This window comes from Phragmites australis, chromosome 16, assembly GCF_958298935.1.
Source record: "Phragmites australis chromosome 16, lpPhrAust1.1, whole genome shotgun sequence".
Taxonomy (NCBI): Eukaryota; Viridiplantae; Streptophyta; class Magnoliopsida; order Poales; family Poaceae; genus Phragmites; species Phragmites australis.
The window spans coordinates 3,709,981-3,733,542 of NC_084936.1; the positions used below are offsets into that span (position 1 = coordinate 3,709,981).

At 42.0% G+C, this 23,562-nt stretch overlaps 1 protein-coding gene across 1 annotated transcript; it reads right to left on the reverse strand.

Moving 5' to 3' along the window:
• Positions 1-1,800: 1,800 nt before the first annotated feature.
• Positions 1,801-7,129, reverse strand: LOC133896136 (uncharacterized). The gene is made up of 9 exons (XM_062336656.1): positions 6,875-7,129; positions 6,537-6,783; positions 4,213-4,362; positions 3,340-3,397; positions 3,175-3,267; positions 2,978-3,010; positions 2,661-2,752; positions 2,480-2,539; positions 1,801-2,393 (listed from the first exon to the last, which is right to left on the reverse strand). The coding sequence occupies exons 1-9, from the start codon at positions 7,003-7,005 to the stop codon at positions 2,136-2,138; spliced, it is 1,122 nt and encodes a 373-aa protein (XP_062192640.1). The 5' UTR covers positions 7,006-7,129; the 3' UTR covers positions 1,801-2,135.
• Between the last annotated feature and the right edge of the window lie 16,433 nt (positions 7,130-23,562).

Here is a 23,562-nt window from a genome sequence, read left to right on the forward strand (position 1 = left end):
CCTATGGACAATGCTAGCTGTTAAGGATTTGTACACAACTGTTTATTTATTATGATACGGAAAATAGGGATACATGCTTAGTAGTTGAAGAGTACCGCATAGCGAGATATAAATTTATACAAGTTCAGACCCTTGAGTTGGGTAAAATCCCTACGCCATATCTTTTCTTTATTATTCTTAAGATCACGTAATACAATAACGGATGTATGTGAGCAAGCCGAAGAAGTTCGGTGCTGTTGCCGAGATGGTGTCCTTGCTCAACTGCTTGGCCCTGGACAAGGAGAACGACAGACAAGTGCGTCAGGCAGAACCGCAGAAGGATCTCTTGGCCCAGGTAATGATGATCCATATCACTATTTTTTGTCAGCTTGTTGGAACCTTTGGAGTTAACTGTTTATCCAAGGCATTAAGCAAGGAATTCCTGTGCTCCTGAAGCCCGCCTGCTCGCGACCCGATCGCAGGAAAGGAGGCCAAAGAATGCATCCAAGACCATCAGTTAATCGCAATGGTACTGATCGAGAGTTATTTAGCTTTGCTGAAATGGAGCAGTAAAGGAATCCGTTATTTAGCTTACATAATGGTAAGAAACAAGAGAATTATGTGACTGTTTTTTAGAAAAGACGAACGAGCTCTGCCTATTTTATTAGACTAGGAATAAAACAGAAGTTTAGAATTATGTGACTGTCGAACAGCAAGATATCGATCTGGTTCAGTGGTTTTCTAATCATGATTGGTATTTGGATATTTTTCTTTTAGAAAATGTGATTGGAAGGGAGAGACGTCCCTTCCCGCAATTTTTAAGAAGAGAGGAGTTGAACCGGTTGGCTAGTTCACCATCCGTGGTGCTAGCCAATTTTTTTCTTAGGCGCACATATGCCCTGCATTCGTCAATTACTACTTTGCAGCGCGATGGTGGTATCTTTCACAAAGCTTTACTACTATAAAGTCAAGGCCCTTCCTGCGTAAAAATCCTCTTATTCGTTTCGTCGAAATAATAAGCAAAATTACTCGTGCTCTATAAATACATGAGGCTAGTTGTCCATTATCCATCAGTGAAGCCTCACGGTTTTCTGAAAGGTATGTGTATGCTAATGCTATGTTCTGAGGTAAGAACACTGTAGCACGAGCATAGGTCATGGAAACGCAGCACTAGATCTTGACCGCGTATTTCAATCCACTGCTCACAGGGAACCAAAGTCATGGGTACTGTAGTCCAATGACTTTCTCCTAAACCTAAAGTAAAGATACTCAAATAGACCGTGTCTACTGGATCAGTCTGAGACACGATATTATAGGCACGGTATAGCCTAAGTCGAGACGGACTAAGATGGCATGGCACGAGCACACAGGCTGCGCTTGGATCGAGTGCGTGGCACAGCGTGACAGCCCGATTGAGACAGGCCGACACAGACACGATCCCACCCAACATGTATCTGACTATTTTCTATATATATTTTTAATTTTGTAGCTATTTTGTTATCCATTCTCTATATTTTTATCTATTTTTATATATATTTTAATTTTATAGTTATATTTTTTATTTTATCAGACCACCTGTACCGACGAACCACCCGTGACACCATACCCGTCGTACCTAGACTGACCCGACACGTTAATCAACAGACCTGATTACCGTGCCATGTACTGAGAGGAGGCACACCAGCCGACACCCGTTACAGTAATCAGACCATGCTAAGCCAGCCCAAATAACCCATTTAACCATCCCCGGTTCAAAGAGCAGGTTCCCGTAGCCCATGACTTTCTCCTTAAGTTAGAAGAGCCGGTTCCCCCAGAGACAGCTTCAACGAACGAAAATATTGCCTCCAAGTGTACTTGTTTCATGAACGATAACCCAACCAGCATTTACAAACTCGCATCATAAGAAGGAACCAAAGCTTAACTCCGAACAATCCCCAGAATCAAAATCTTCCTTTCCGGTCGCCAAACTTACTTGCATTTAGCTCCCAGAAACCAATGCCTAGGCGTCTATCCCCTAACTTCTCCCGCACATATATGTTTCTTAAACCGTAAGTCTAAACTCACAAAACTAACCCTACTGGTGTTCTCAGTGACACTTCCCCAATGTTTGCAGAACAGACAAAAAAAAGGGCTTCCTTCAGGTACTCGAGCAGAACTCAATGCTTGTTTTTGTGGCGCTGCAGGGAGAAGGTCTTTCCAGGATCTGCTTCCGGGAAGAGTGGGGGCATGATGCTTGTCTCAGAAGGTAGGGCAGCAGGGCCGGTCTCTCCTTCTGATTTCTCCAGCTCGTCTACGTGGGCGTGGCCAGCTCCCATCTTGGGGTTGGACTTGACAGTATGCTGGTATATCTTGAGAGCCTGGGCTACAAAAGATGCCGGGCTGCCAGCATCACTTGGAAGGAGAATTGTATTCGTCTGGATTTAATAGCAAAACATCAGCACTTTGAAATTCACATAAGGGGCGGGATGTAAAACAGGGTAACAGAACTTCTTGATCTCACCGTTTTCGCTAGATTACCAAATGCTTTGATGTATTGCTCCGCAACTCTCAGGTTCGCAGCCTAGCAGAGTAATATAAATTGTTAGCATTTAAGAGGGCACAAATTTTGTAGCAAGAAACATTTTGATGCATAACTTAACTACAATGGTACAGCATAATAGATAGTCAAGAAACCAAGATACCTCAGTACTGCCTTTACTTGTCATTGCCTCTGAAACCAGTCTGATTCCACGAGCAGTAGCTTCTGACTTGGCAAGAATTGCTTCGGCCTCACCTGGTGTTCATTACCAAAATAAGTAAATCCCTCATGGAAAAGAAAATAATTTTAAAAAAACAACTTAACCCCCTTTAGAAGAAAAGATGCCAATCATTTGCAATGTTCAATTGCAATCCAATAATCGAAAGCGCACAAAATGGTGGTGGAATGATGCATGCTGAACAGATTTACAGAAAAGGAGAACATGAAAATAAGGAACAGTTTAGATGAAATGTCACATACCCTTCGCACGATTTGCCTGATCCAACATAGCTCCTGGTACAATAGATGAAAAATGTCAGAGTTCTATCCTCCATATATCAAAGTCAACAACATCTCTCAAATACAGAAGATGGTAAGGGTATCTCCAACTTATCAATTTTTCCAGAGGAAGAATTAGAACCACAACCTAAAAATGAAAAGGATTGTGCAGTCATCACCTTCTGATTCAAGAATTTGGGCACGTTTTTTCCTTTCTGCTTCAGCCTGCATCTCCATAGCCACTTTAATCCCATGTGGAGGAGTTATGTCCCCTGCATCGTCAATTTTAAAACATGAGAAACAACACAGGTATAACTCAAAGATTAAACAAGAAAGCAACATACTGATCTCATAACGGATACACTTCAGGCCCCAATCTATTGCAGCCTCATTGATGGCCATCTGCAGAAAATCGACAGAAAACATTAATCAGATAAAAAGGTAGCTGGTAGCCCACAGAAATAGTTACATACCCTAATGAACTGATGAACAAGTGTGAGACAAAGGCTACATTGAGAGAGAGAGAGAGAGAGAGAGGGAGAACAACAACAGCTACCACATATGGGTCTGAAAGAACATTTGTGTGGTTAAGTTCTTTGCTTCGTCAATTTGTTATGAATTATCACTAGGCCTTTCGTAGTAAACAAACATAGTACAAAACCATTTGATAATAATACTAATAAACAGTAGAATGGCATAATAAAGCAATCAGAATTTATCACACAAAATTTACAAGTTTCTTCTTTGAGGAGCTTAAACAAAAGAACATGAAAATACAAAATAACTGCTGATGTTGAAAGCTCAGATGATCAAGGTGCTTATCTGTCCTGTCAGTTTCAGCATACAAAAAATGAGACGAACTAACATGTTAAAATTGCAACTGCTCTCCATATGTTTCAAATGGACCACATCATAATTTTGTAACACATTGGTCCTCATAAAGATTATCTAAGACTAATACACTGGCATTCACTTTGCCGTCAAGAGAATGTATGCAAGACATCCCATATTTTCAGTAGGCTCGCAATTTGGACTAAATGAGGCGAGGGAACAATGATTTCTTGGTATGTTCAAAAAAACTTATGTGTATGGCAGTTACAATATAAACAGAGACTATTGCGCAATCAAGTACAAAGCTCAGATGAATTTTCTCCATGCTAAATGCTATGGTATGGAAAGTTGAACAAAGAACTCAAGATGGGAATAAGAAGCCATACCACAATTTTTTCATTTAATGCATCTCTCTCCTCAAAAGTCTTGTCCAAGGTTATTTTCCCAAGTTCACTTCTCATGGTTGTTTGTGCAAGTTGTAGGACTGCATAAATTGGATTCTCCACACCATAGGAAGCAAGGTAGGGATCCATAATCTGCAAAACTCAACAAAATCATGAGGTAGCTCTCAGCACTCAGAAGCAACAGCATTTGTTTTCCAGAATAAACAACTTTGGCTGTAGTAACTATGGAATTTCTCAAATCCAACTTAGAGCATTTGCAGGCCAGTTGATGGTACTAAGAATAACAGGTTCACCTACCACAGTATTACTTACAGAACTTACAAAAACCACAGATATTGACAGCAAATTTGCATCAAAACATAGTAGACAAACTGAATTTTATGCAGCATTTCATAAATTCATGTGATAAATAGAATGCTTGCTATCCTATCCATAGGACAAAACCCAGAATAAACCATAGAGCCAAACTGCCATCTACCTATTAATCACAATGACAACACCAGCCAATGAAGCATTTCAACAGCATCTGACAAAAATAAAATAAGCTTCAATCCCACAAAGATTACATCACAAGGAAATAAGCAGTCTGTTTAGACTCACAATAACTCATCATAATACAGCTTTCCCATTTAAATACCTCCACACCATGTTGGAAATAAAATTTACAAGTTAGATCTTAAGTTGGGATTTGTTTAAGAAACAGCATCTATCTTTTGAAGCACTAAAAACTACAATAGAATTCCACATGAAGCAACCTAATTAAATCACAAAAAAACGTACCCCATTTCCTACAACACCAAGGCTATGCTACTATGAATTCCATGAAACACTGTATAACCTCTTTTTCACCAGGACTTGCAAGCAGTAAATTCAGTCTCACACAATGGTTGGTACTACAGCCCTGACAAATCCTGAGTTTGAAACAAGGCAAGATCTGAAGGTAAGATTCAAATATCAGATTTCACTAAAAAATAGAAACATCTTCAAGAAGTTCACGCATAGGCAGGTGTCATCTGCACAAATTGAGATTATAAAACATGACAGTCTGCGGCATCTTGAGGTTGCTACTATCATTGAGAATGAGCCCAGGCATTGATCTCAATGACCATGGGCGGTAGCATCTACAACCTAATGCAGCCAGAAGGGGCGTAATATAACCATCATCGAATCCATACAAAAGAGTACACAAGACTGTCAACCTGCATCCATTGCACACCCAAGCACCACCACAAGCCCCATCATACCTATCCGACTCATACTAGGCAAAGCAGCGAAGTGCTAACAACGACATTCTGCTTTATCCTGAATTCCTGATTCAAGGTGATCATAGGTCATGAGGATGTTTGGAAGTTGTGAACTAAGGTGAAAACATCTTGAGCTTTGCTTGGGGAATGGTCACAAGAGATATAACCTAAATAATTCTGTCCAGGAATTTAAAAAAGGGTATCATGACATGCTGCAAAAACAAGGAGATCTGACCTAATTGAAGAGACAATTTACGCCGGTACAATAAACTAAAACGGACTTAACGCCCTCAGTTTCCCTACTTTAGTTTTCCAGAGCTGATTTCAGTTAAGAACACCTAACCAAATTGGAGTATATTCAGTTGACACACAAGGCCCTCTTAAGCTATTGTGAAACAGAAATCCACTATTGTTCATTTTCCCCTTTTCCAAGTCAACATAGACCAAAATTGCTGGTGACACAATTTAACGTATGACAGGGTCAACTAATGCAAATAACAAGTGCATGCCAAAGAAGATTAGAACAATACTATAGTGTCAATTAAATGCAAAGTTATCTCACTCAGTTTACTCGATATTTTACACCTCCAAGTTCATTGCCTTAAACCCTGTTCCTGTACCATGCTCCCTACCAAGTACCAACCAAAAATCCAAATCCAAAAGCAGGAAATGTCACACATTCACATAGTATTTAGGTTTCACAACACAAACATGTGTCCTTCAATTCCATCTGCTATATTAAACCAAATCAGTAAACAGGAAACCGGAAATCCACATAAAAAAACCACTTAACGCATCACAACTATCCGACCATCTCCTCAGTTCAATCGCAATCGCAACAAAATCCAACCCTTGCCATAATCCATCCTACACCAGCCAAATCACAAGCTGGATCAATCCAATTCACACAAACTTTCACCATAACGTGTCACATTCACCCATCCCTGATCTACCGGCAACAACAGGTGAAGCGCCAAACCACCACAACTAACAGCATCACTCAACAATCTGTATGGAGACTCGAGAGGGCGAGCAAGAGGAGGCAAGTAGTTGGTCGTATACCTTGACATAGATGACGCTGTCGATCTGTATGGTGACGTTGTCTTTGGTGATGGCGTTCTGGTCGGGGATGGGGATGGCCTCCTCCTTGAGCGAGTGCACGTAGGATATGCGGTCCACCATGGGGATTAGCACGTGAATCCCGGAGCCGAGCGTCTTGAGGTACTTGCCGAACCGCTCCACCACGAAGGCCTTCTTTTCCGGGACTATGCTCACGCCCCAGTTCACCGGCGTGCTCGGCGGGTCGTACCTGAAAGCAACACGCACACGGGGGACGTCAATCCCGGCTTCTAGAAGGTTCCGCAAGGAAGCGAGGGGGTGAGAAAGGGGTAGGGTTTTACCGAGCGATGTCGTCGCGAGGGTAGTACCGAGAGAAGGCGCGGGACGAGGCGGGGGCGGAGGCGGCGAGGTGGCGAGGGAGGAGGAGGAGCTTCCGCGCGGGCGCGGCGGATCGCCCGAGGAGGGTCGCCATTGTCGTCGGCGGCGGTGGCGGTGGCGGTGGCGGTGGGAGAGGGAGATGGGTTCGAGCACAGTAGACTTGGGGGTAGAAACCGGTTTCGGGTAATGAAGGGCCGGGGGTTTCGCTCAATGTGTAGATTTGTCCGTGTCGCCGTAGCGATTATGGTAACAGGACCAACTTGCGTTTCAAGAATGGGTTCAAAAGGCTTGTGTTCCAAGAATAGATTATTATATTCTTTAACAAGAAAGAAATTAAAAAGGTTTAATGTTTTCCTTTTCGCTAATTTTCTCTGATAGATTCAGCCCATTTGTCGTTTATTTATCGCTTTTAAATAGGAAAAAAATTGCTAAAGCTTCTAAGTCTATCAAGTTATTGTAAGCATAATAATATTGGAACGGCTAATTTTTTAGCTGTTTGAAATATATATTTTTATCTCTCAGTCGATTGACTTAACCGGCTGATGCTCAATGCTCCGTGATATACTTGCTCACAATTTACTAGACTGCTAGTGAACATCTAACCATCTTTCGAAAGTGACGAGAGTTTTCTTTTTCAGGCACCGGACAAGTACAGTCATTTTAACTATCAGTGACTTTGTCACTAATGACCGTTAGTGACTAATGACTAAAAACTATACATCAATAATAGATCAGATTCATACCCATCACTGATGTAACTAATGACTAATGACTATGTATCAGTGACAGGTAAGATTCATATCTGTCACTGATGTGTTTTGTTTTAAAAGAAAGGAAATATTTTTTAGCTTGAAATTTTTTTTATAACCGACTACGCACCTGACTAGTAACAAGTCACATGAAATACGTACACGCGCGTGCGATTCGTGACACTCGAACCAAAAACATCTCAGCTCGCACGATCCATCATTGCTATCCCACTATAGCGATACTAGTGATCATAATAGGATATATTTTTTTTATCCTTATTTTCTAAAATATTGTTATGATTATTTAGGTCTTTAAATGACCTCAAATTAAAAAAGTTATCAATTAGAAAGTTATAAATCTCGTCGAGTTCTACAATGTTCATATAAAGTTATCTCCATTCGACTCCGTAGGAAAAAATTTGTATCCAATCCGTACAGTGTTCAGTAAAATAGCCATAACTTTTGCATACGGAGTCCGATTTCGACGTTCGACCTCTACTTTTGAAGCTAATGAGGAGGTGCATCCGAAAAAAATACACATCTTTAAACATGTACCTTTCTTGAAAAAAAAAGCTCGAAAGACCCTCGATAGGACCTATGAAGTTTTTGTCAAAATTTACCTTCTCCAATTTACCTGAAAATTTTTGGAGACATAGTGCTACATCTAAAAGTCGGTGATGTGCAGACGTTTCATTAATCCTAGTTACCAAATCACAATAAAAATCTTTGAATTTACGTTTTTAACCTTCTCCAATTTGCCTGAAAACTCACCATAAAAATCTTTTTCAAGCATTCAAACTAGTTTTACACTAGATCTAACAACTTAGTTTGTGGTTAAGTGTGTAGTTTTCTTTGACAGTTTTTAGACGTTTATTTGTGCACCTATATTGCTTCAAATAAAATATGATGAACTACAAAGTTGTAGATCTCGTCAAGAGCTATAATTTTCATATAAAGTTTGTTTTTATCCAATCCCATATGAAAAAGTTATGAATTTCTGAAATAAGCTATCACCTGTCATTAATGACTTAATCTTGAGCACTTATATGAGCACTCAGTCATTAGTGATGGGTGACTTTCACATTAGTAACGGGTAATAGTTCTCATCCATCACTAATGATCGGTCAAAATCTCATAAAGTGCTCGAGATTCCAACCAATTATTAGTGACGGATGACAACTATTACCCGTCACTAATAACTTTCACATTAGTGACGAGTATAGTTGTCACCCGTCACTAATGACCAGTTAAAATCTCATAAAGTGTTCGAGATTTCGACCAGTCATTAGTGACAGGTGACAACTATTATCTATCCCTAATGACTTTCACATTAGTGACGGGTCATACTTATCACCCGTCGTTAATGACAGGCACCAGCACTATGTGGCCCAGAAGCTATCTTTTGTAATATGTGTTGTCTCTACCCGTCACTAATAACTCTGTCATTAGTGACGGGTTTTCACGTGAGCCGTCATTGCGGTCTTTAGGGACTAGTGATTTCCTCTCCCGTCATTAATAACATATCATTAGTGATGGGTCTCGATCGGGTCCTAGCCCAGGGTCACATTAGTGACAGGTCGTCATTGGATCCATCACTAATAGAGCATTAGTGACGGTTTCTGAGTGACCATCACTAATATGGTGTCTCCTATGTTGATTTTTTACCTAGTGGCAGCAGGATCAGACGGCCTCAGGCTAGCCATCTTTCGCTTGCTGCTGTATAAGGCATGTGGTCACATCGTCAACCCCATCTACGGCTCCATCGGCCTTCTCTGGTCTAGCAACTGGTAGATGTGCTAGGCCACCATCGAGGCCGTCCTCAAGGGTGCCCCCATCATCTGGATCTTTGGAAAAACTCTATCCTCTCTATTCAAGTTGAGGGAAGAGGGAGGAGGAGGAGAGGGACAAGGAGAAGGAGAAGGAGAGGAAGGTACCTTTGGTGAACGCTCGGCGGTGGTGGGGAGCAATCGATGGCGGTAGGGAGCGGTCGGCGATGGCAGGGAGTGGGTAGCGGTGGGCGGCAGTGGCTGATGGAGGTGACGAATGGGGATTCGGGGACGATGGAGGTTCGATCCGGAGGCAAGGGAATCGGCTTTTCCATATTTTCGGATAGGAATATTGTGTAAGTGTCCATGGGCTTCACTGGAATGGGCTAGATTTGTACTTTCCAATTCCAAGGTGGAGCCAAACAGGTCGGCCCAGGAATCTAAATCCAATTTAGCCAAATTCAGGGGATTCAAATATGCCCTAACCCTAATCCCAACCTAAAGATTCTCTCGATTTGCCGTTTCTCAAACTCTACTAGAAAATGGGCATGGCTTTGCCATGCCACTTTCTTTGGTCCACTAGCCCATGACGAAGGTAGTTGATTTAGTTGGAGAGGAAGGAAACTCTTTACGGTGAGGAAGGGGATGCAACAGTGCAGTGAGCATCTGGGACGCCTCTCCACCAGCAGTGATGACTGCATGGCGTGGCGGTGGAGGAAGTGGTCGGGTGGACGTTGGGCGTGAGGAAGACAACGAGTGATGAGTTCCCTGTGTTAACTTCGTCCAGAAAGGAAGTGCTATACTAGGCCGATTTAGGAATTTACTTTGGCCCAATTCTAGCCCAATGGGGTGTGACAAGCCTGTTATCTACATCTATATATATATATATATTATATATATATATATATATATATATTGTTCAATATTTTCAAAATACACGCCTGTTTGAAAAAATTGTATGTGTAGGCTACCATCGCCCATTCAACGGGCGAGAACAAGATATCGCCAGTTGAACAGGCGAGAACTTGTGAGCCCCGACGCTCAGTGCATTAAATAATCGAAGAGAGGAACATCTCTCCCATTCAGTGGGTGAGAACTTAGTCGTAGCTTGAGCTGTAGCTCCTCCTTCTGACCCCATGTCCCATGTAATGTTTATTAGCATATATAACATTTGTGTTGGGTTATATGATAATTGTGTTTCACAATTACTATTGTTCGACAAATTAGATTTTGTATACTCCCAACATTACTTCACTAAAAAAATTAACTCACACTTTTATGTCAACTAAATAAAGAAATGTCGATAAAATGACATCGAACCAAAATTAAGGATAAAATGAATCACCCCGTGATGCCGTTTGGACAACTATTTGCACAACTAACATTTTTCGCTGAATGAATGTGCAATAATTTTCAAATTACCGTATAAAAAATTATATTAAAAAAAACAACTATACATATACCTATTCTGTTGTATATTAGTAAAGATGTCGCACATTCACCAGGTGAGGCGAAGGTCTCGCCCGTTCAGTAGGTGAGAACGGTGAACGGGCGAGAACTTATGGTCCCAACACTCAGTGTATTTAATAACAAAGAGAGGAACATCTTGTCCGTTTAGTGGGCGAGATCAACTCTTTCCGGTTATTAAATACACTGAGTACTGGGATCTACAAGTTCTCGCCCATTCAACGGGTGAGATCTTGTTCTCACCCGTTGAACGGGTGACGATAGTCTAAATATGTAATTTTTTCAAACGAGCCTGTATTCTTAAAAATATTTAAAAAATATATAAAAAAATTTCTTATCTACTGGTTGAGAAGAACTGGGCCACTGAGCGTCCAATCGGTGCGCCCATGATGAAAGCAGTAGGTTTATTAAGTCTGTTACATTTGAATAATAATAAAAGTAGCCTTACTTTCCTAACTAAAACCAACTTCAGTATGCTTTTCACAATGCAAAAAAATAGTTTTTGTTGGATTTCAGTCGTAGAACAGCAGTTACTACATAGTTAGAAAGTAAAACAATGTGCTATAAGTCTGAATATGATCAAAATTATAATCATTTGCTAGACCAAACATTGTTATGTACTTGCTTCATTTTCTTTGAAGCTTTGGATTTAGACAAGCTGCGAGAAAAAGCACTATAGACCTTTTGTTTTCCAAAACCACCTTTATTGGTGTGACTGGATTAATTATGGAGTTTAAGTGCAAGTGCTCAAAGCTAGAAAAGTAGAATGACCCATGTACATCTAAAATATGATCCGAATCACAGCTCCAAGTACAGTACACAGCAATTTCAATCTATTATTACATTAGCATGCTCAGACTGCCACATTACAATGGCCACACAAATATGATAAAAAAAAAATCAGGCAGCAAGTTGATTCTAACAACGTTATGTAGAAGTACGCGTATTGCGAAACCCCACTACTATTCTGTTTCACTATAAAAATCGTACACAGCCGTTGCTAAGAAAAAATTATCAATCCAAGCGAGATTGCGTCTTGAGATTGCACCATTTCCATCTTTTCTTAAGCACACAGACATTGCAGCAGCTACTACTCACAAGGGAAATAGAAATGCAAGTAACCGAAACTTGCAAAACAAGCAGCAAAGCTTTTGACATAGTGAAGTAAGGTCATCTCCAACGGACTTCATATCTGTACTTTTTTTAGTGCTACAGTAAAATACCGGATGGTGACGTCCGGTTTTCGGCTCCAACAGAATCCGTATCGAGTAAACAGTGTTGCGGGTGAGAGATGGACGACAACATTTTTTGCAGATAGATACATGAGCCTCTATCATTGTTCATAACATATGCACGTGGGTTTGAGTGGAGGAGGAGAGTAATAAAAAGTAAGAAATATGGTAGCTGCTAGAGATAAAAAAAATAAAGAATACTGTAATAATATTATAAATGACGAATTTTTAGTATCCGTAGAAGATGGTCTAAACTGAAACTCAAAACTTGAGTATGTCTTTCCTGACAGAGACCATCAAAGCGGTGATAGCCCAGTACTGTTCCAGTGACAAGTTCCGCAACACTTCCCTGGTTTGCTTGGATCAAGCCTGCCAGCACCAATTAGAGGCCCATTCTGAAAGCTCTTTGGATACACAGGCTCGCCAATTAGGTGCTCTCATTCGCTCTTGCATGAAACAACTTGTTTGTTCACCCTGTGAGAGAGCAAGAGAATAGCCACTTCTATGATTAGGTAACTACTTCAATAATCAAATACTATGTATAAATGCAAACAACTATAAGTGAAGGCAAACCTTTTAGGAGGAAAATTGTTTAGTTCTCTATCTTGCAGTCCCTTTAGGCTAAGTCCTAGAAAACTCAAGTCATTGGGTAATCACTACATCCTTGTCAGAACAAACAAATGCTCACTCTTTTTTGAAAAAGTAGAACATGTAGGTACATGTTTTGCAACAGTAGGCAGTAGCACTGTATGAAGTAGCAAAAAAATTCCAATCAATTGTATTCTCATGAAGCAGCAGTAGATAAGAGGAAAAGATTAACATAGTGGAGCTAGGTTGCCAAATGCCAATTATTGGAGAAAAGTTCTTGGTACCTTTCAGTTGTTTGCTGGTACCACCATCTTGCTGGTCGGTCATGTAGGTATCTTCATCACTGGAGCTATTCATTTACCTGGGTATTCTCTGTTGAAGCACCCGAAGCATCCATTGTATTATTTGAGTGATCTATTGGCTTCACACGGGCAGCATCAGAGGCCACAGGGTGTTGTCATAGTTCTCTTCACTATACTCAATGCAACCATGTGTTGGCATCAGGTAAGATCCAATTTCATATTTTCTGCAATTCTACAAGATAGCTGAGCAGATCCATAAAGAGAAATCAGAAGCAGCATGAAATTTTAAACTTAGCTTGCATTGATTACTACAGCTTTGTGAACCTCTTAGAAGCTCGGCCTGCAAATAAAACCAAACACATATCAATTCCTAGGCTGTTGCATGTCCTAGGTCGTTGCATGTACAAGCAAACAACATAGGTAAAAATAAATAATGAACAAATAATGGAGCTGACGGAAAGATCAGAAACCTGTTAAATACCGAGAATAAAACCTTGAATGCAACAAAAATGAAACAGGTGCGCTGGAAATGGCTTCTTATCCTTCACCAAGCATGCATCAGAATGCCCCTTTTAATTTAGGCAATCAGTGCATATCATTCTTGCAGACCAAATTTGTGTTGACATCAAATCACAAATTCAGTAGAAGAGATAGGAAATGTTCGCCACTTCGCCACCACTAAATATTATTTGGTTTTTCATTGTTGATAAGGATACTAAGTACACATTATCTAGGACCATTGTTAATGTGAAACTTCAAATCAGAGAAGTTTCTTCAATTCTTTAGGTCTATCAGAGAACTGCGATACAATGTTTCCCTATGCATGCCTAATTGGTGACTGACCATTAAATCATTGCTTGAGAGTAATAGTAAGACTTCAACTTCTAGAGTACTTAGACAATAAGAAAAAAATGCAGAAACAGGAAATAATTTCTTCAACCTATATCCACAGACATGTGTTTTTTTTCTAATCTGATGGAAATTCAATGAAGCCACAATATTAGTAATGGAATAGCATATAGCTACACAGTTGGAGAAGTAAACGAAAGGGTGTACCAGCCAGTTCCATCATTAACATAAAAAATATTAATCCTAAATTCAGACAGTACTCAACCAGGAATTATAGTACATATATTCAATGTTCAATATATATATATATATATATATATATATATATATATATACACACACACACACACACGAGTTTATTCTGCGCCTATGCTCAACTCTAATTATTGTTGCGCCACCGCAGTAACAACTAAAAAACTGTAAGTTACAATCTGTTAGGTAGACCAGTTACAACCGCACGTCTAAAAGTACATAATTGCAACATGAGAAGTATATATATATGGACCGGAGTTACGTTTTAGATTATACTACGATTACAATCACATTTCTTAGGTTGTACATCATTATACAAGGAATTCGTTAGAAGTTACGTTCATCCATAACGCCATTACAACTCAAATTTTTTTCATTTATGTCTAGTTGTAACTCCCTGTCTCGCAGATTGTAACTCTACTATTTTTTGGATTGTAACTAGGCTGACATAATAGTAACTAGAGTTGAGCCTAGACAAATAATATATATATAGTATATATATACACATGTGTGCTATTTTACACCCATGTGTCTCCGCGCCCCGTGAGCCCAATAGAGCCACCCCCCATGTGCCATGTGTCCCCACACCACTCGCCTCACGCGCCCAACCCCGAGCGCCATGTGTCCACGTGCCGCTTTCCTCTTGTGCCCGCGCTCGCCATGTGCCGCTCGTCCTGTGTCGCCCGCTTAGTAGTTGTCCAGTAACTATCGTCCAATAATTCTTCAGTAATATCTAGTAGTTGTCATCTATTAATTCTCTAGTAATTTTTCAGTAGTTGTTAGTAATTTTATTGTTCAGTAGTTATGTTAGTAGCAGTTCAGTAGTTTCAAGTCATAGAAAGATTATTCAGTAGTGTCAGTTGTTATCAATAGTTTAGTATTCAGTAGTTTCAATTCACAGTAAAATTGTTCAGTAGTGTATCAGTAGTTGCCAGTAGTATCAATAGTTTGTTCAGTAGTTTTTGGTCAGTAGTTTTGTTCAGTAGTGCTAATAGTTTTATTCAGTAGCGTCAATAATTTGTTCAGTAATAACAACTACTGACACTACTAAACAATAATTACTGACACTACCGAACACTACTGAATAACTACTGGACAACTACTGAGGGACACCTACTGGACAACTACCAATACCTACTGAGCATATGGCGCGTGGGTGCGTGGGGGTAGGCACGGGCGTTGCCGGCGCACCACGTGGTGCATGGGGGCGAGCGTGGTTCCACACCACGTGGCGCGCTCTGGTTGCCCAGGGCGGGTGGACCAGTGAACTGCTATGGCGCAGGCCAGTTAGGGTCTAGAATAACTATTCTACACCCTGAATGTAGAATAGCACTACTGTATATATAAAAGTGCTATTTTACAGCCGGGTGTAGACACCCCAGCTCAGCCCAGTTGTGCCATGCGCCCGCTCGCCGAGCCGCACCACATGACCGTGTGCCAGCTGCGCTCACGTGGCCGCGCATCTCCCCCCACCCCCCGGCACGCCCACGCCACACCCCGCGCGCAACGTGTCCCCGCGCCGCTCGCATCACGCGCCCACACAGGTGCTCAGTAGTTGTCCAGTAATTCTTCAGTAGTTATGTGTGTCCAGTAGCTATTATCCAGTAATTCTTCCGTAGTGTCCAGTAGTTGTCATCCAGTAATTCTTCAGTAGTTGTTAGTAGTTCTGTTGTTCATTAGTTATGTCAGTAGCTAGATAACTACTGAAAATTGTTCAGTAGTGTCAGCAGTTCAATATTTAGTAGTTCCAACTCATAGTAGAGTAGTTAAGTAGTTTGTGTCAGTATTATTAGTAGTTGTCAGTAGTTACCAGTAGTATCAATAGTGTCAGTACTGTGACTTAGAACTACTGAATACTAAACTACTGGGCGTACTGGGTGATCAGTAGTGTTCAGTAGTCCAGTAGTGTCAGTAGTGCTCAGTAGTATTCAATAGTGTCAGTAGTATTGGAAAACTACCGACACTTACTGGGCGGGCGCGGGCGCACACACGAGGAGCGGTTGGCATGCCACGTGACGCACGCAAGCGCGAGCGCACGTACGTGAGGTGCGGCTGGCGCACCATGTGGCGCACACTGGCGCGGGCGCGCGACCGCGAGTGTGCGAGGACACGTGATGCGCTCTACTGCGCTCGGGCAGGCTGGGTAGAACGGGCGGGTGGGCTAGAGGGGTCCGGTTGGGTGGGTTGGGTGCTAGGTGTATAATACTATTCTATACCCTAGGTGTAGAATAGAACTACCATATGCATATATATATATATGTATGTATATATATGTATGTATGTATGTATGTATGTATATACGGTAGTGCTATTTTACACCTATGATGTAGCGTATTATTCTACACAAACTGAATAAAATTTTAGTAGTAACTACTGAATCACGTTTTAGTACTGAAATTTTGTTCAATAGGTGTAGAATAATATGGTATACAATACCTAGGATGCAGAACAACATATATATAGTAGCTACTATTCACATTGCGCACATCCCACAACCGCCAGTTACAATCCGAAGAATTGCGAGTTACAACTTATTATATAGACCAGTTACAACTCTGAGTTATAACTCGGCTTCTAACATGCACCAAACAACATGAGCCAACCAACCAGCTTGTGCCACATCACCTATCATTCACCCGCCAGAGCGTTACATGCGGAGAATCTTTTGTTGATTCGAATCGTTAAAATGCAATATCTCTATAACCACAGATCCGATTCTCGATCTGTTTGATGCATATTGTTGGAAAAAATGTGCTTAATAAAATAAGATCCATCAAGACTATATTTTGATGAAGTTTTAGAAACATAAAGGAGTTACGTCCATATAGTTACAATATGGTGAACATCGCAGTTACAACATAGTGAATATCGCAATTATAATATGGTGAACTGCAATTTTCTCTAGTGGTGGTAGGCACTTTAATTACAACATGGTGAACTCTTTAGTTACAACATGCTGAATACTATAGTTGCTACATGTTCAAACAGTACAGTTGCAATATGAAAAAATAAAATCAAATTAATTGCATCATGCAACTAAAACAATTACAATATGGTGAATACTACACTTACAATATGGTAGACAATCTAGTTACAACATGCATATAGTTATAACCGCTCTATCTGTGGTTGCAACTAATAGTTGTAACCGCTCTATCTGTAGTTGCAATCACTCTATACTACATGTTGTAACTCATCTAAACACCTAGTTGTAGCTGGTTGTAAATTGCTGCTCACGAAGTGGGAACATACTAGGTCACCCAGTGGGTCCACGGGGTAGGTGGATGGGAGCGCGCTGGGTCAGTGGGCAATTACAATACAATATACGGCGAGTTGCAACTCGTGAGTTGCTATTCTGTGCCAGTGTGTATATTGCACATACGCTGCGTATAGACACAGAATAGTAACACTATATATATATATATATATATATATATATCACACATTTATTGCAGGTTGGAACTTATGAAAGCCAATACAAATTCTTAAGATCATTTTTATGTAACAATGAGCTATATATTAGGCTATTGGAAAATAAAATCATGTCCAAGGCATATGATATCTCCTTCTATACAACTAAATTACCGTTCTGTGTGCAAATTCTCCATCTAGAATGCTGATACATCACCTGATGAGTAAAATGCACATTTAGCCACTAAAACAACTAACTTGAAAGAGTCGGGACATCAAATGAGATACAGTAGTGGCTACCCAAAACCAAGAATTGCACAGGCTGCATGGAGTAAAACCCTAATGGATTGATCTCTTATGATGGTGATATCAGCCTTTTCTACAGAAATCTGCAATAATCATCATAACGACTCACTTGCAACGGCGATTAACTCACTTATTAGCAAACTGCAAATGCCAATTTGCAGATGTATCTTCACCACATCCCCACACCCGAGTCTAGGCCTGGTCAACCACCCTCCTCCAACGGCTTCACCCGCAGCTCGTTCCTCGCGCTGTTGTCTCCCAGGGCCTTCTCGGCGTTGCTCACAAGTAACAGAGGCCGCAACCAGGTCTCCGGCGGGCCTCAACGTCGCAAGTGCGAAGATTGTATGCCACCTTCACCAGCCACAGCTGCAAGCTAGCTGGTGCGTGCATCCACTGCAGCCGCGAAGTCGTCACCGTACACTGACAACTTGCACGCATTTTATCGAACACTTGCAGAGCGTCTCCGTTGGGTGTGGTTCGGCAGCAAGGTAGCCATCCATGATCCTTAGTCGAGTTCGTCGCCGCCTCACTTGCTGCATGCGTCGTCAGCTGCAACCGCAAGCTCACTTGTTAGGCTGACCTTTTTTTTTTCTCACAGGGGTTACTTGGAGGGTTAGATGAACTTTTTTTCTAATTTTTTTTACAAATTGCAAGCCTGAGGCTAGTGGCGAAGCTAGAGGTAAAATAACAGTGATGCATTACTACTTTACTATACATGTAAGAATATACATATTTTGATTGTTTTTGGATGAATAATTTAAAATTAAAGGGGTAAAACAAATTTCCCTCTTGCACCTGCGCCACCCTAGCATAATGTAGCTTCCCCCGTGGTCTGGCTTGAGGCCTGAGCAACCTGTATCAGATTCGGATTGATCTATGTTGTGTGTTTGCCTCTCTTATTGGGCTCACCCGTAAAATCTTATGGTCGTGCTATCCTTCACTCGACTATAAACACGCTCGTTTTCAGTCGACGAAGGACAACCGCTCAATCATAAATCGACAGTTACTGTATCTTCAACGTCAGTTTCGTTTCGTCTCCACACGACATAGTCCGACAAGCTCTCCCGCGGCCGCTTGCTTGCCTATCTCCGACAGCGCCCCGCCACCAGATCTACGGCCGCCTCTCCTCCCTCGCTAACTCATCTATTTTCAAGCTCCTCCGCCGCTACCACCGCCTACTAGTTGTCCTCCGTCACCCGCGGCCAGCAGTGCCCTACCTCACCGCTCCGCCCACCGCCTGTCGCCTCCTCCAGGCCTACCTCCTCCCTAAAGCCCTCTTTCGAAGTCTGGCAGCACAAAAATCAATCCCGATAGTCTAAAACCTCAAAACTCTAACCACTAACCTCATCGGTGGTGTGGAGCTTCCGCCGATTGAAATCGCTCGACTGTAGTGTAGTAAATACGAAATCTTATGGGCTAATCAGCAACTTTGAGTTGGACCAAAATTGGCCATAAACAGAGGCGACGAGAGGCGCTGGGACACCCGCTCATGCGGTGTCCCTTTTTCTTAAAATAAAGTTCATGCGATTCTTCTTCTTTTAAAAAAAAAAAAACCTTATCTGCGAAGCTCTATCCTGATGGATTCTCTCTTTGCCGGCGAGACTAGCAAACAACAAGAAGATACGACGGGAAGAAGCACGTCACGATCGATCAAACGAATCCAAAACTGTTGGTCACCTTGGAGAAAAGAATGGACATTTGGCAGGCCATACGAGAAAACAACAAATAGATAAATCTCCTGCTGTTGTACTAATATTATATTCTTGGTTGCATGCAGTCTGAGACTTATTGGTTAGTATCTCTGTTAGCTTCTTCAATTCCTTACGCACTTACCGAGAAGAGAATCTGCTTAATTAACTGAACCATTTTTCCCCAAAAAAATTTAACTGAACCAACATTATCTACTGTCAGCGAAGTTGAAACTTAGCTTTCTTTTCTTTTTCTCTTTTTTTTTCACTGAGAGTGAATTAAGAAACTGAGGCGAGGACACATGTTTCTTTTAAAAAAAAAAAAATCTCAACACTAGGTATAAGCTAAAGTATCTATGTTCAAACGCACAACCTACACATCCATACACAATCTAAGATACACGTTAGATCTATAACCTATATTTAAACACGCCTATTGAAGAGATTCACGGAACCTCAAGCTCTACTAGTGGTGGGTGTATGATTTACAGACGCTCGAGACTATCTAAAATATTATTTTAAGGCAAATCTTGGTGCGCACCACGAGATCAAGCTTGGACAGGTAGCCTCCATATCGGGACGACTTACCTACCGAGCTTGCACACATGTTTTCTTCTTCATTGAACTGCAAAGCCCCTACCCTTTCATTTGAAGAAAAAAAAGAAAGAAGCAAGAAAATAACCACACAACATGAGCTTTTGTCAGATACTTCCACAGCTAGCTAGCTGCAAGAAGTAAATATTTTTTTAAAACACTACATGAGCTTTGCCAATTTTATATTAGAATAAGAGAGTTGATCTAGTTTATGGTGAAAATCGGACCTAAAAAAGATATAACTGCACGGTTAATTAGAGAGAAAACCAGTAAAAAAAACCCAAACAACACGATGACGGCTACAGCTGAACCAAAAAGGTTCACACACAACACAACACATCGGTGTAGGTTATTGTTATCAAGCACGTCGCTCCATCAGTATAGTAGCTCCGACTTCCCATAGTGGACCTCAACCCCGTCGAAACTTCATAGCCTTAGATGCCCCTAACAAGGTAAGATGCATACAAACTTCATCGTCGATCGCAACCGCATAACACCCAAGTCGACAACCATCAAATTACAAGGAGGGTCCTCTAAGACTGGGTTTTCACCCGGAAGGGCCTATTGGATGGGAAGAGAGACTTCATCGATAAACATCTCCATAGAGGAGGACGACGCTTGAGGGTGTCAACGTCGTCGGTACCAGCAAAACCAGGCTATGCTTTCGCCCTAGGCTCCCCCAACCCACCCACTGTGAAGATAGCCGGACAGTGGGCGTGCCGCCACTGTTGGCGCCGCTGTCTTCAAGAGAGCGCACCACCCTATAGCCTCCCGCACACCGAAAGGCTCCCCACAAGCTAGATCTAGGGGAATAGGCAGGTTCGGCAAGGGGAGGAGCCCAAGTGATAGGGAGACAGAGGTGGCAGCACAGCCATGGAGACCAGTAGCCACAACAACAAGCGGTCGTTGGGAACACCGCGCTCCACCGCGGTCCCCGCACACATCCATGCCCATCCATCCATGACTCATAAAATGTTCCCGGCCTCAAGTTGCAACGTCGCTCCTCCCCCAACCGCACGCCACCATCTCTTGCCTTGCCGCCTCATGCCGGCGCCCACCACAGTGCCAACTGAGTTGCGGTGCCGGGGAAGCAGAGCGCCCCAAACATGGCAACCTCAGGCAGCATCATGAGGAGGAATGCGGGGAGGCCCGACAGCAGCTGCTCGGCACATGAGGGGCAGAAGGGAGGAGGGCTAGCGGAGCCATGCGGGGAGGATGCGGTGAAGGCTGCAAGGTCCACGAGGAGGCACGTCGGGAGGTTGGCAGGATCCTTGGCAAGCCAACGCGAGAGGCGGGCCACAAAAGGGTACAACAATGGGAGGGACGGGGGCAGAAGCAGCGGGACAACGGCGACACAGAGTAGGATGAGACATTTGGGCCTGCCCGTCGCCAAATTGGAGTCGCGAACGCTGTCGCACCGCCTCCTACCAACCTAGCCTCGGATCTGCCCGTGCTGCAAACACCACCAGAGATCAGGCCTGCGACCTCAAACCCCGCCACCACGAGACGCCGCAATGTTCCCAATTGTTGGAGCAAGCCCCCGCCGCTGTCCTCACCACTGTGTGGGCTTTTGGTAGCTAGCTCATGCGACGGTGAGGGAGAAGGGAGCGGTGGGGGTGGCGGCGCCGGGGATGGAACCACAAGAGTCACCCCTCGGAGTGACGCGGGGGCAGCCTAAAGTGAAGTCAACAGGTCTTCCAAGTAAACATTATTTAAGCTGCACTATTTGATGGATCATCTATAGGCAAAAGAATAATGTATAGTGTTTGTTGAATATAACTATAAAAGTTAATTGAGGTCATGAGTCTGCTCTAAGAATAATGTAAGCTCAGCCGGCCGGCTAAAGAATTAAAGAAGGGCATGATGACCTGCGGACAGTTATCCGACCAGCGCTGCGCCACCCTGGAAATCAAGCAGATAACCCCTTGAAAACGTACCTACCGTTTTGAAAGAACCAGCTGCCACACCCTCTTTTTTTCCCGAGAAGGGCTTGTATTATATTAAACTTGGAACAAATATATCTTCATATCACATAGAGCTATATGAGGAGTAAGAAATTAAAGAGACAACCAACCAAGTTCTCCGCTTCACTCTTGTTAATCTTCGTCGTTATTCACCTCGCTCTGTAGCAACTGTGGGAAGCAGATCGTCGAAACCGGAGTTAAAACCCTGTACCTACTCTAACTTGAGATCCTAACCTTTGGATAGCCTCAATAGCCACACCTCGAATCCATTATAAAGACGCATCTGAGACTCTGATCGAAAATCGATGGTGTCCTCATCGAAAGAGGTTAATGATCAAATCTGGCGCCACCTTCCACATATTCATCGGATCCAATAGCCCAAAAAAACATAATCCACGGCTGACAACAATGAAGCCTGATACCTAGAACAACAACTCGCACAAAGGGCTCATGAAGTTCTCTAACCCTACTGCAAAGATATGAACAAAAGCTAACTTCCAACACGTGTCATGAGGTTGTCGCTATCGATGGCGCCACTGTTGTTGAAGAAGAGATGGAGGAATCCAATTCTTTATGATCTTCACACCATCGCAACCATAAATAGTAACTCCGGTACTACATTTATTTGAAGAAAAATAAATCATCTCTACTATATAAAACACAAGTTTACTACATCACATCTACCCCTACTCTCCTTCTATATAATAAAAACTCTTAAATTTCGAATAATTTACCACTTTTGCTACTCATCCTTGTCCTCCAGCCTCCCACCTCGTTACTAGGTATAGATATGAGACTAATTTTATTAATAAAAATAAATAAAAAAATTTGAAGGAAAATTAGCGGATAATCTTTTTATCTTTTCTCGGATCTCATCTGAAATCAAACTACAATATCGCTTCTGTTGTATTCGTATTCATATCTATCTTAGTACTAATAGATTTACGAGAAAAACAGGACCTGTTACTCTCCATCACCAGCTAGGATGCCAAATGTAGAGGAGAGGGGCCAAGGCGACGGCGACCTCTTAACTTTACTCTGTCTTGTTCTCTACGAATTAAAAAAAAAAATACAATCCGACGATACCGTTCCTTATCGATCCTGACAAGCTCCTGATCCTGCTACTTTTTTAGTATTTTACCGATGTATCTACGGAGACAATATACTAGATGATTACTTACGTAGATCACTAACCGACCGCAGTGTCTTGTACTTGTCCTCGCTCTAGCTCTAGACGCATGCATGCAACAGCAACTTTGCAAGATAAGATAGCCAGCAGGTTGAACGCACCAGTACATGTAGCAGAATCCAACGCCTTCTTTGCCGGCCACATAAAATCAATCATTCTACCGAAACACACGATTAATTACTTTTTTTAATTTTCTTAATTAGGCGTCGTTGTTCTCTCCGACCTCGATTAAGCTAATCACATGGCAACAAACCCTCAATGATCTTCTCACTTCTCTACCATGTACGCACGCGT

What these genes read in the sequence shown, in the direction of transcription:
- LOC133896136 (XM_062336656.1), bottom strand. Translation starts at nt 7,005, where the DNA reads ATGGCGACCCTCCTCGGGCGATCCGCCGCGCCCGCGCGGAAGCTCCTC. An exon ending in CCTCGCGACGACATCGCTCG is followed by an intron (nt 6,784 to 6,874) that starts GTAAAACCCTAC and finishes TGTTGCTTTCAG; the next exon opens with GTACGACCCGCCGAGCACGC. An exon ending in GTGTATCCGTTATGAGATCA is followed by an intron (nt 3,268 to 3,339) that starts GTATGTTGCTTT and finishes TTGACGATGCAG; the next exon opens with GGGACATAACTCCTCCACAT.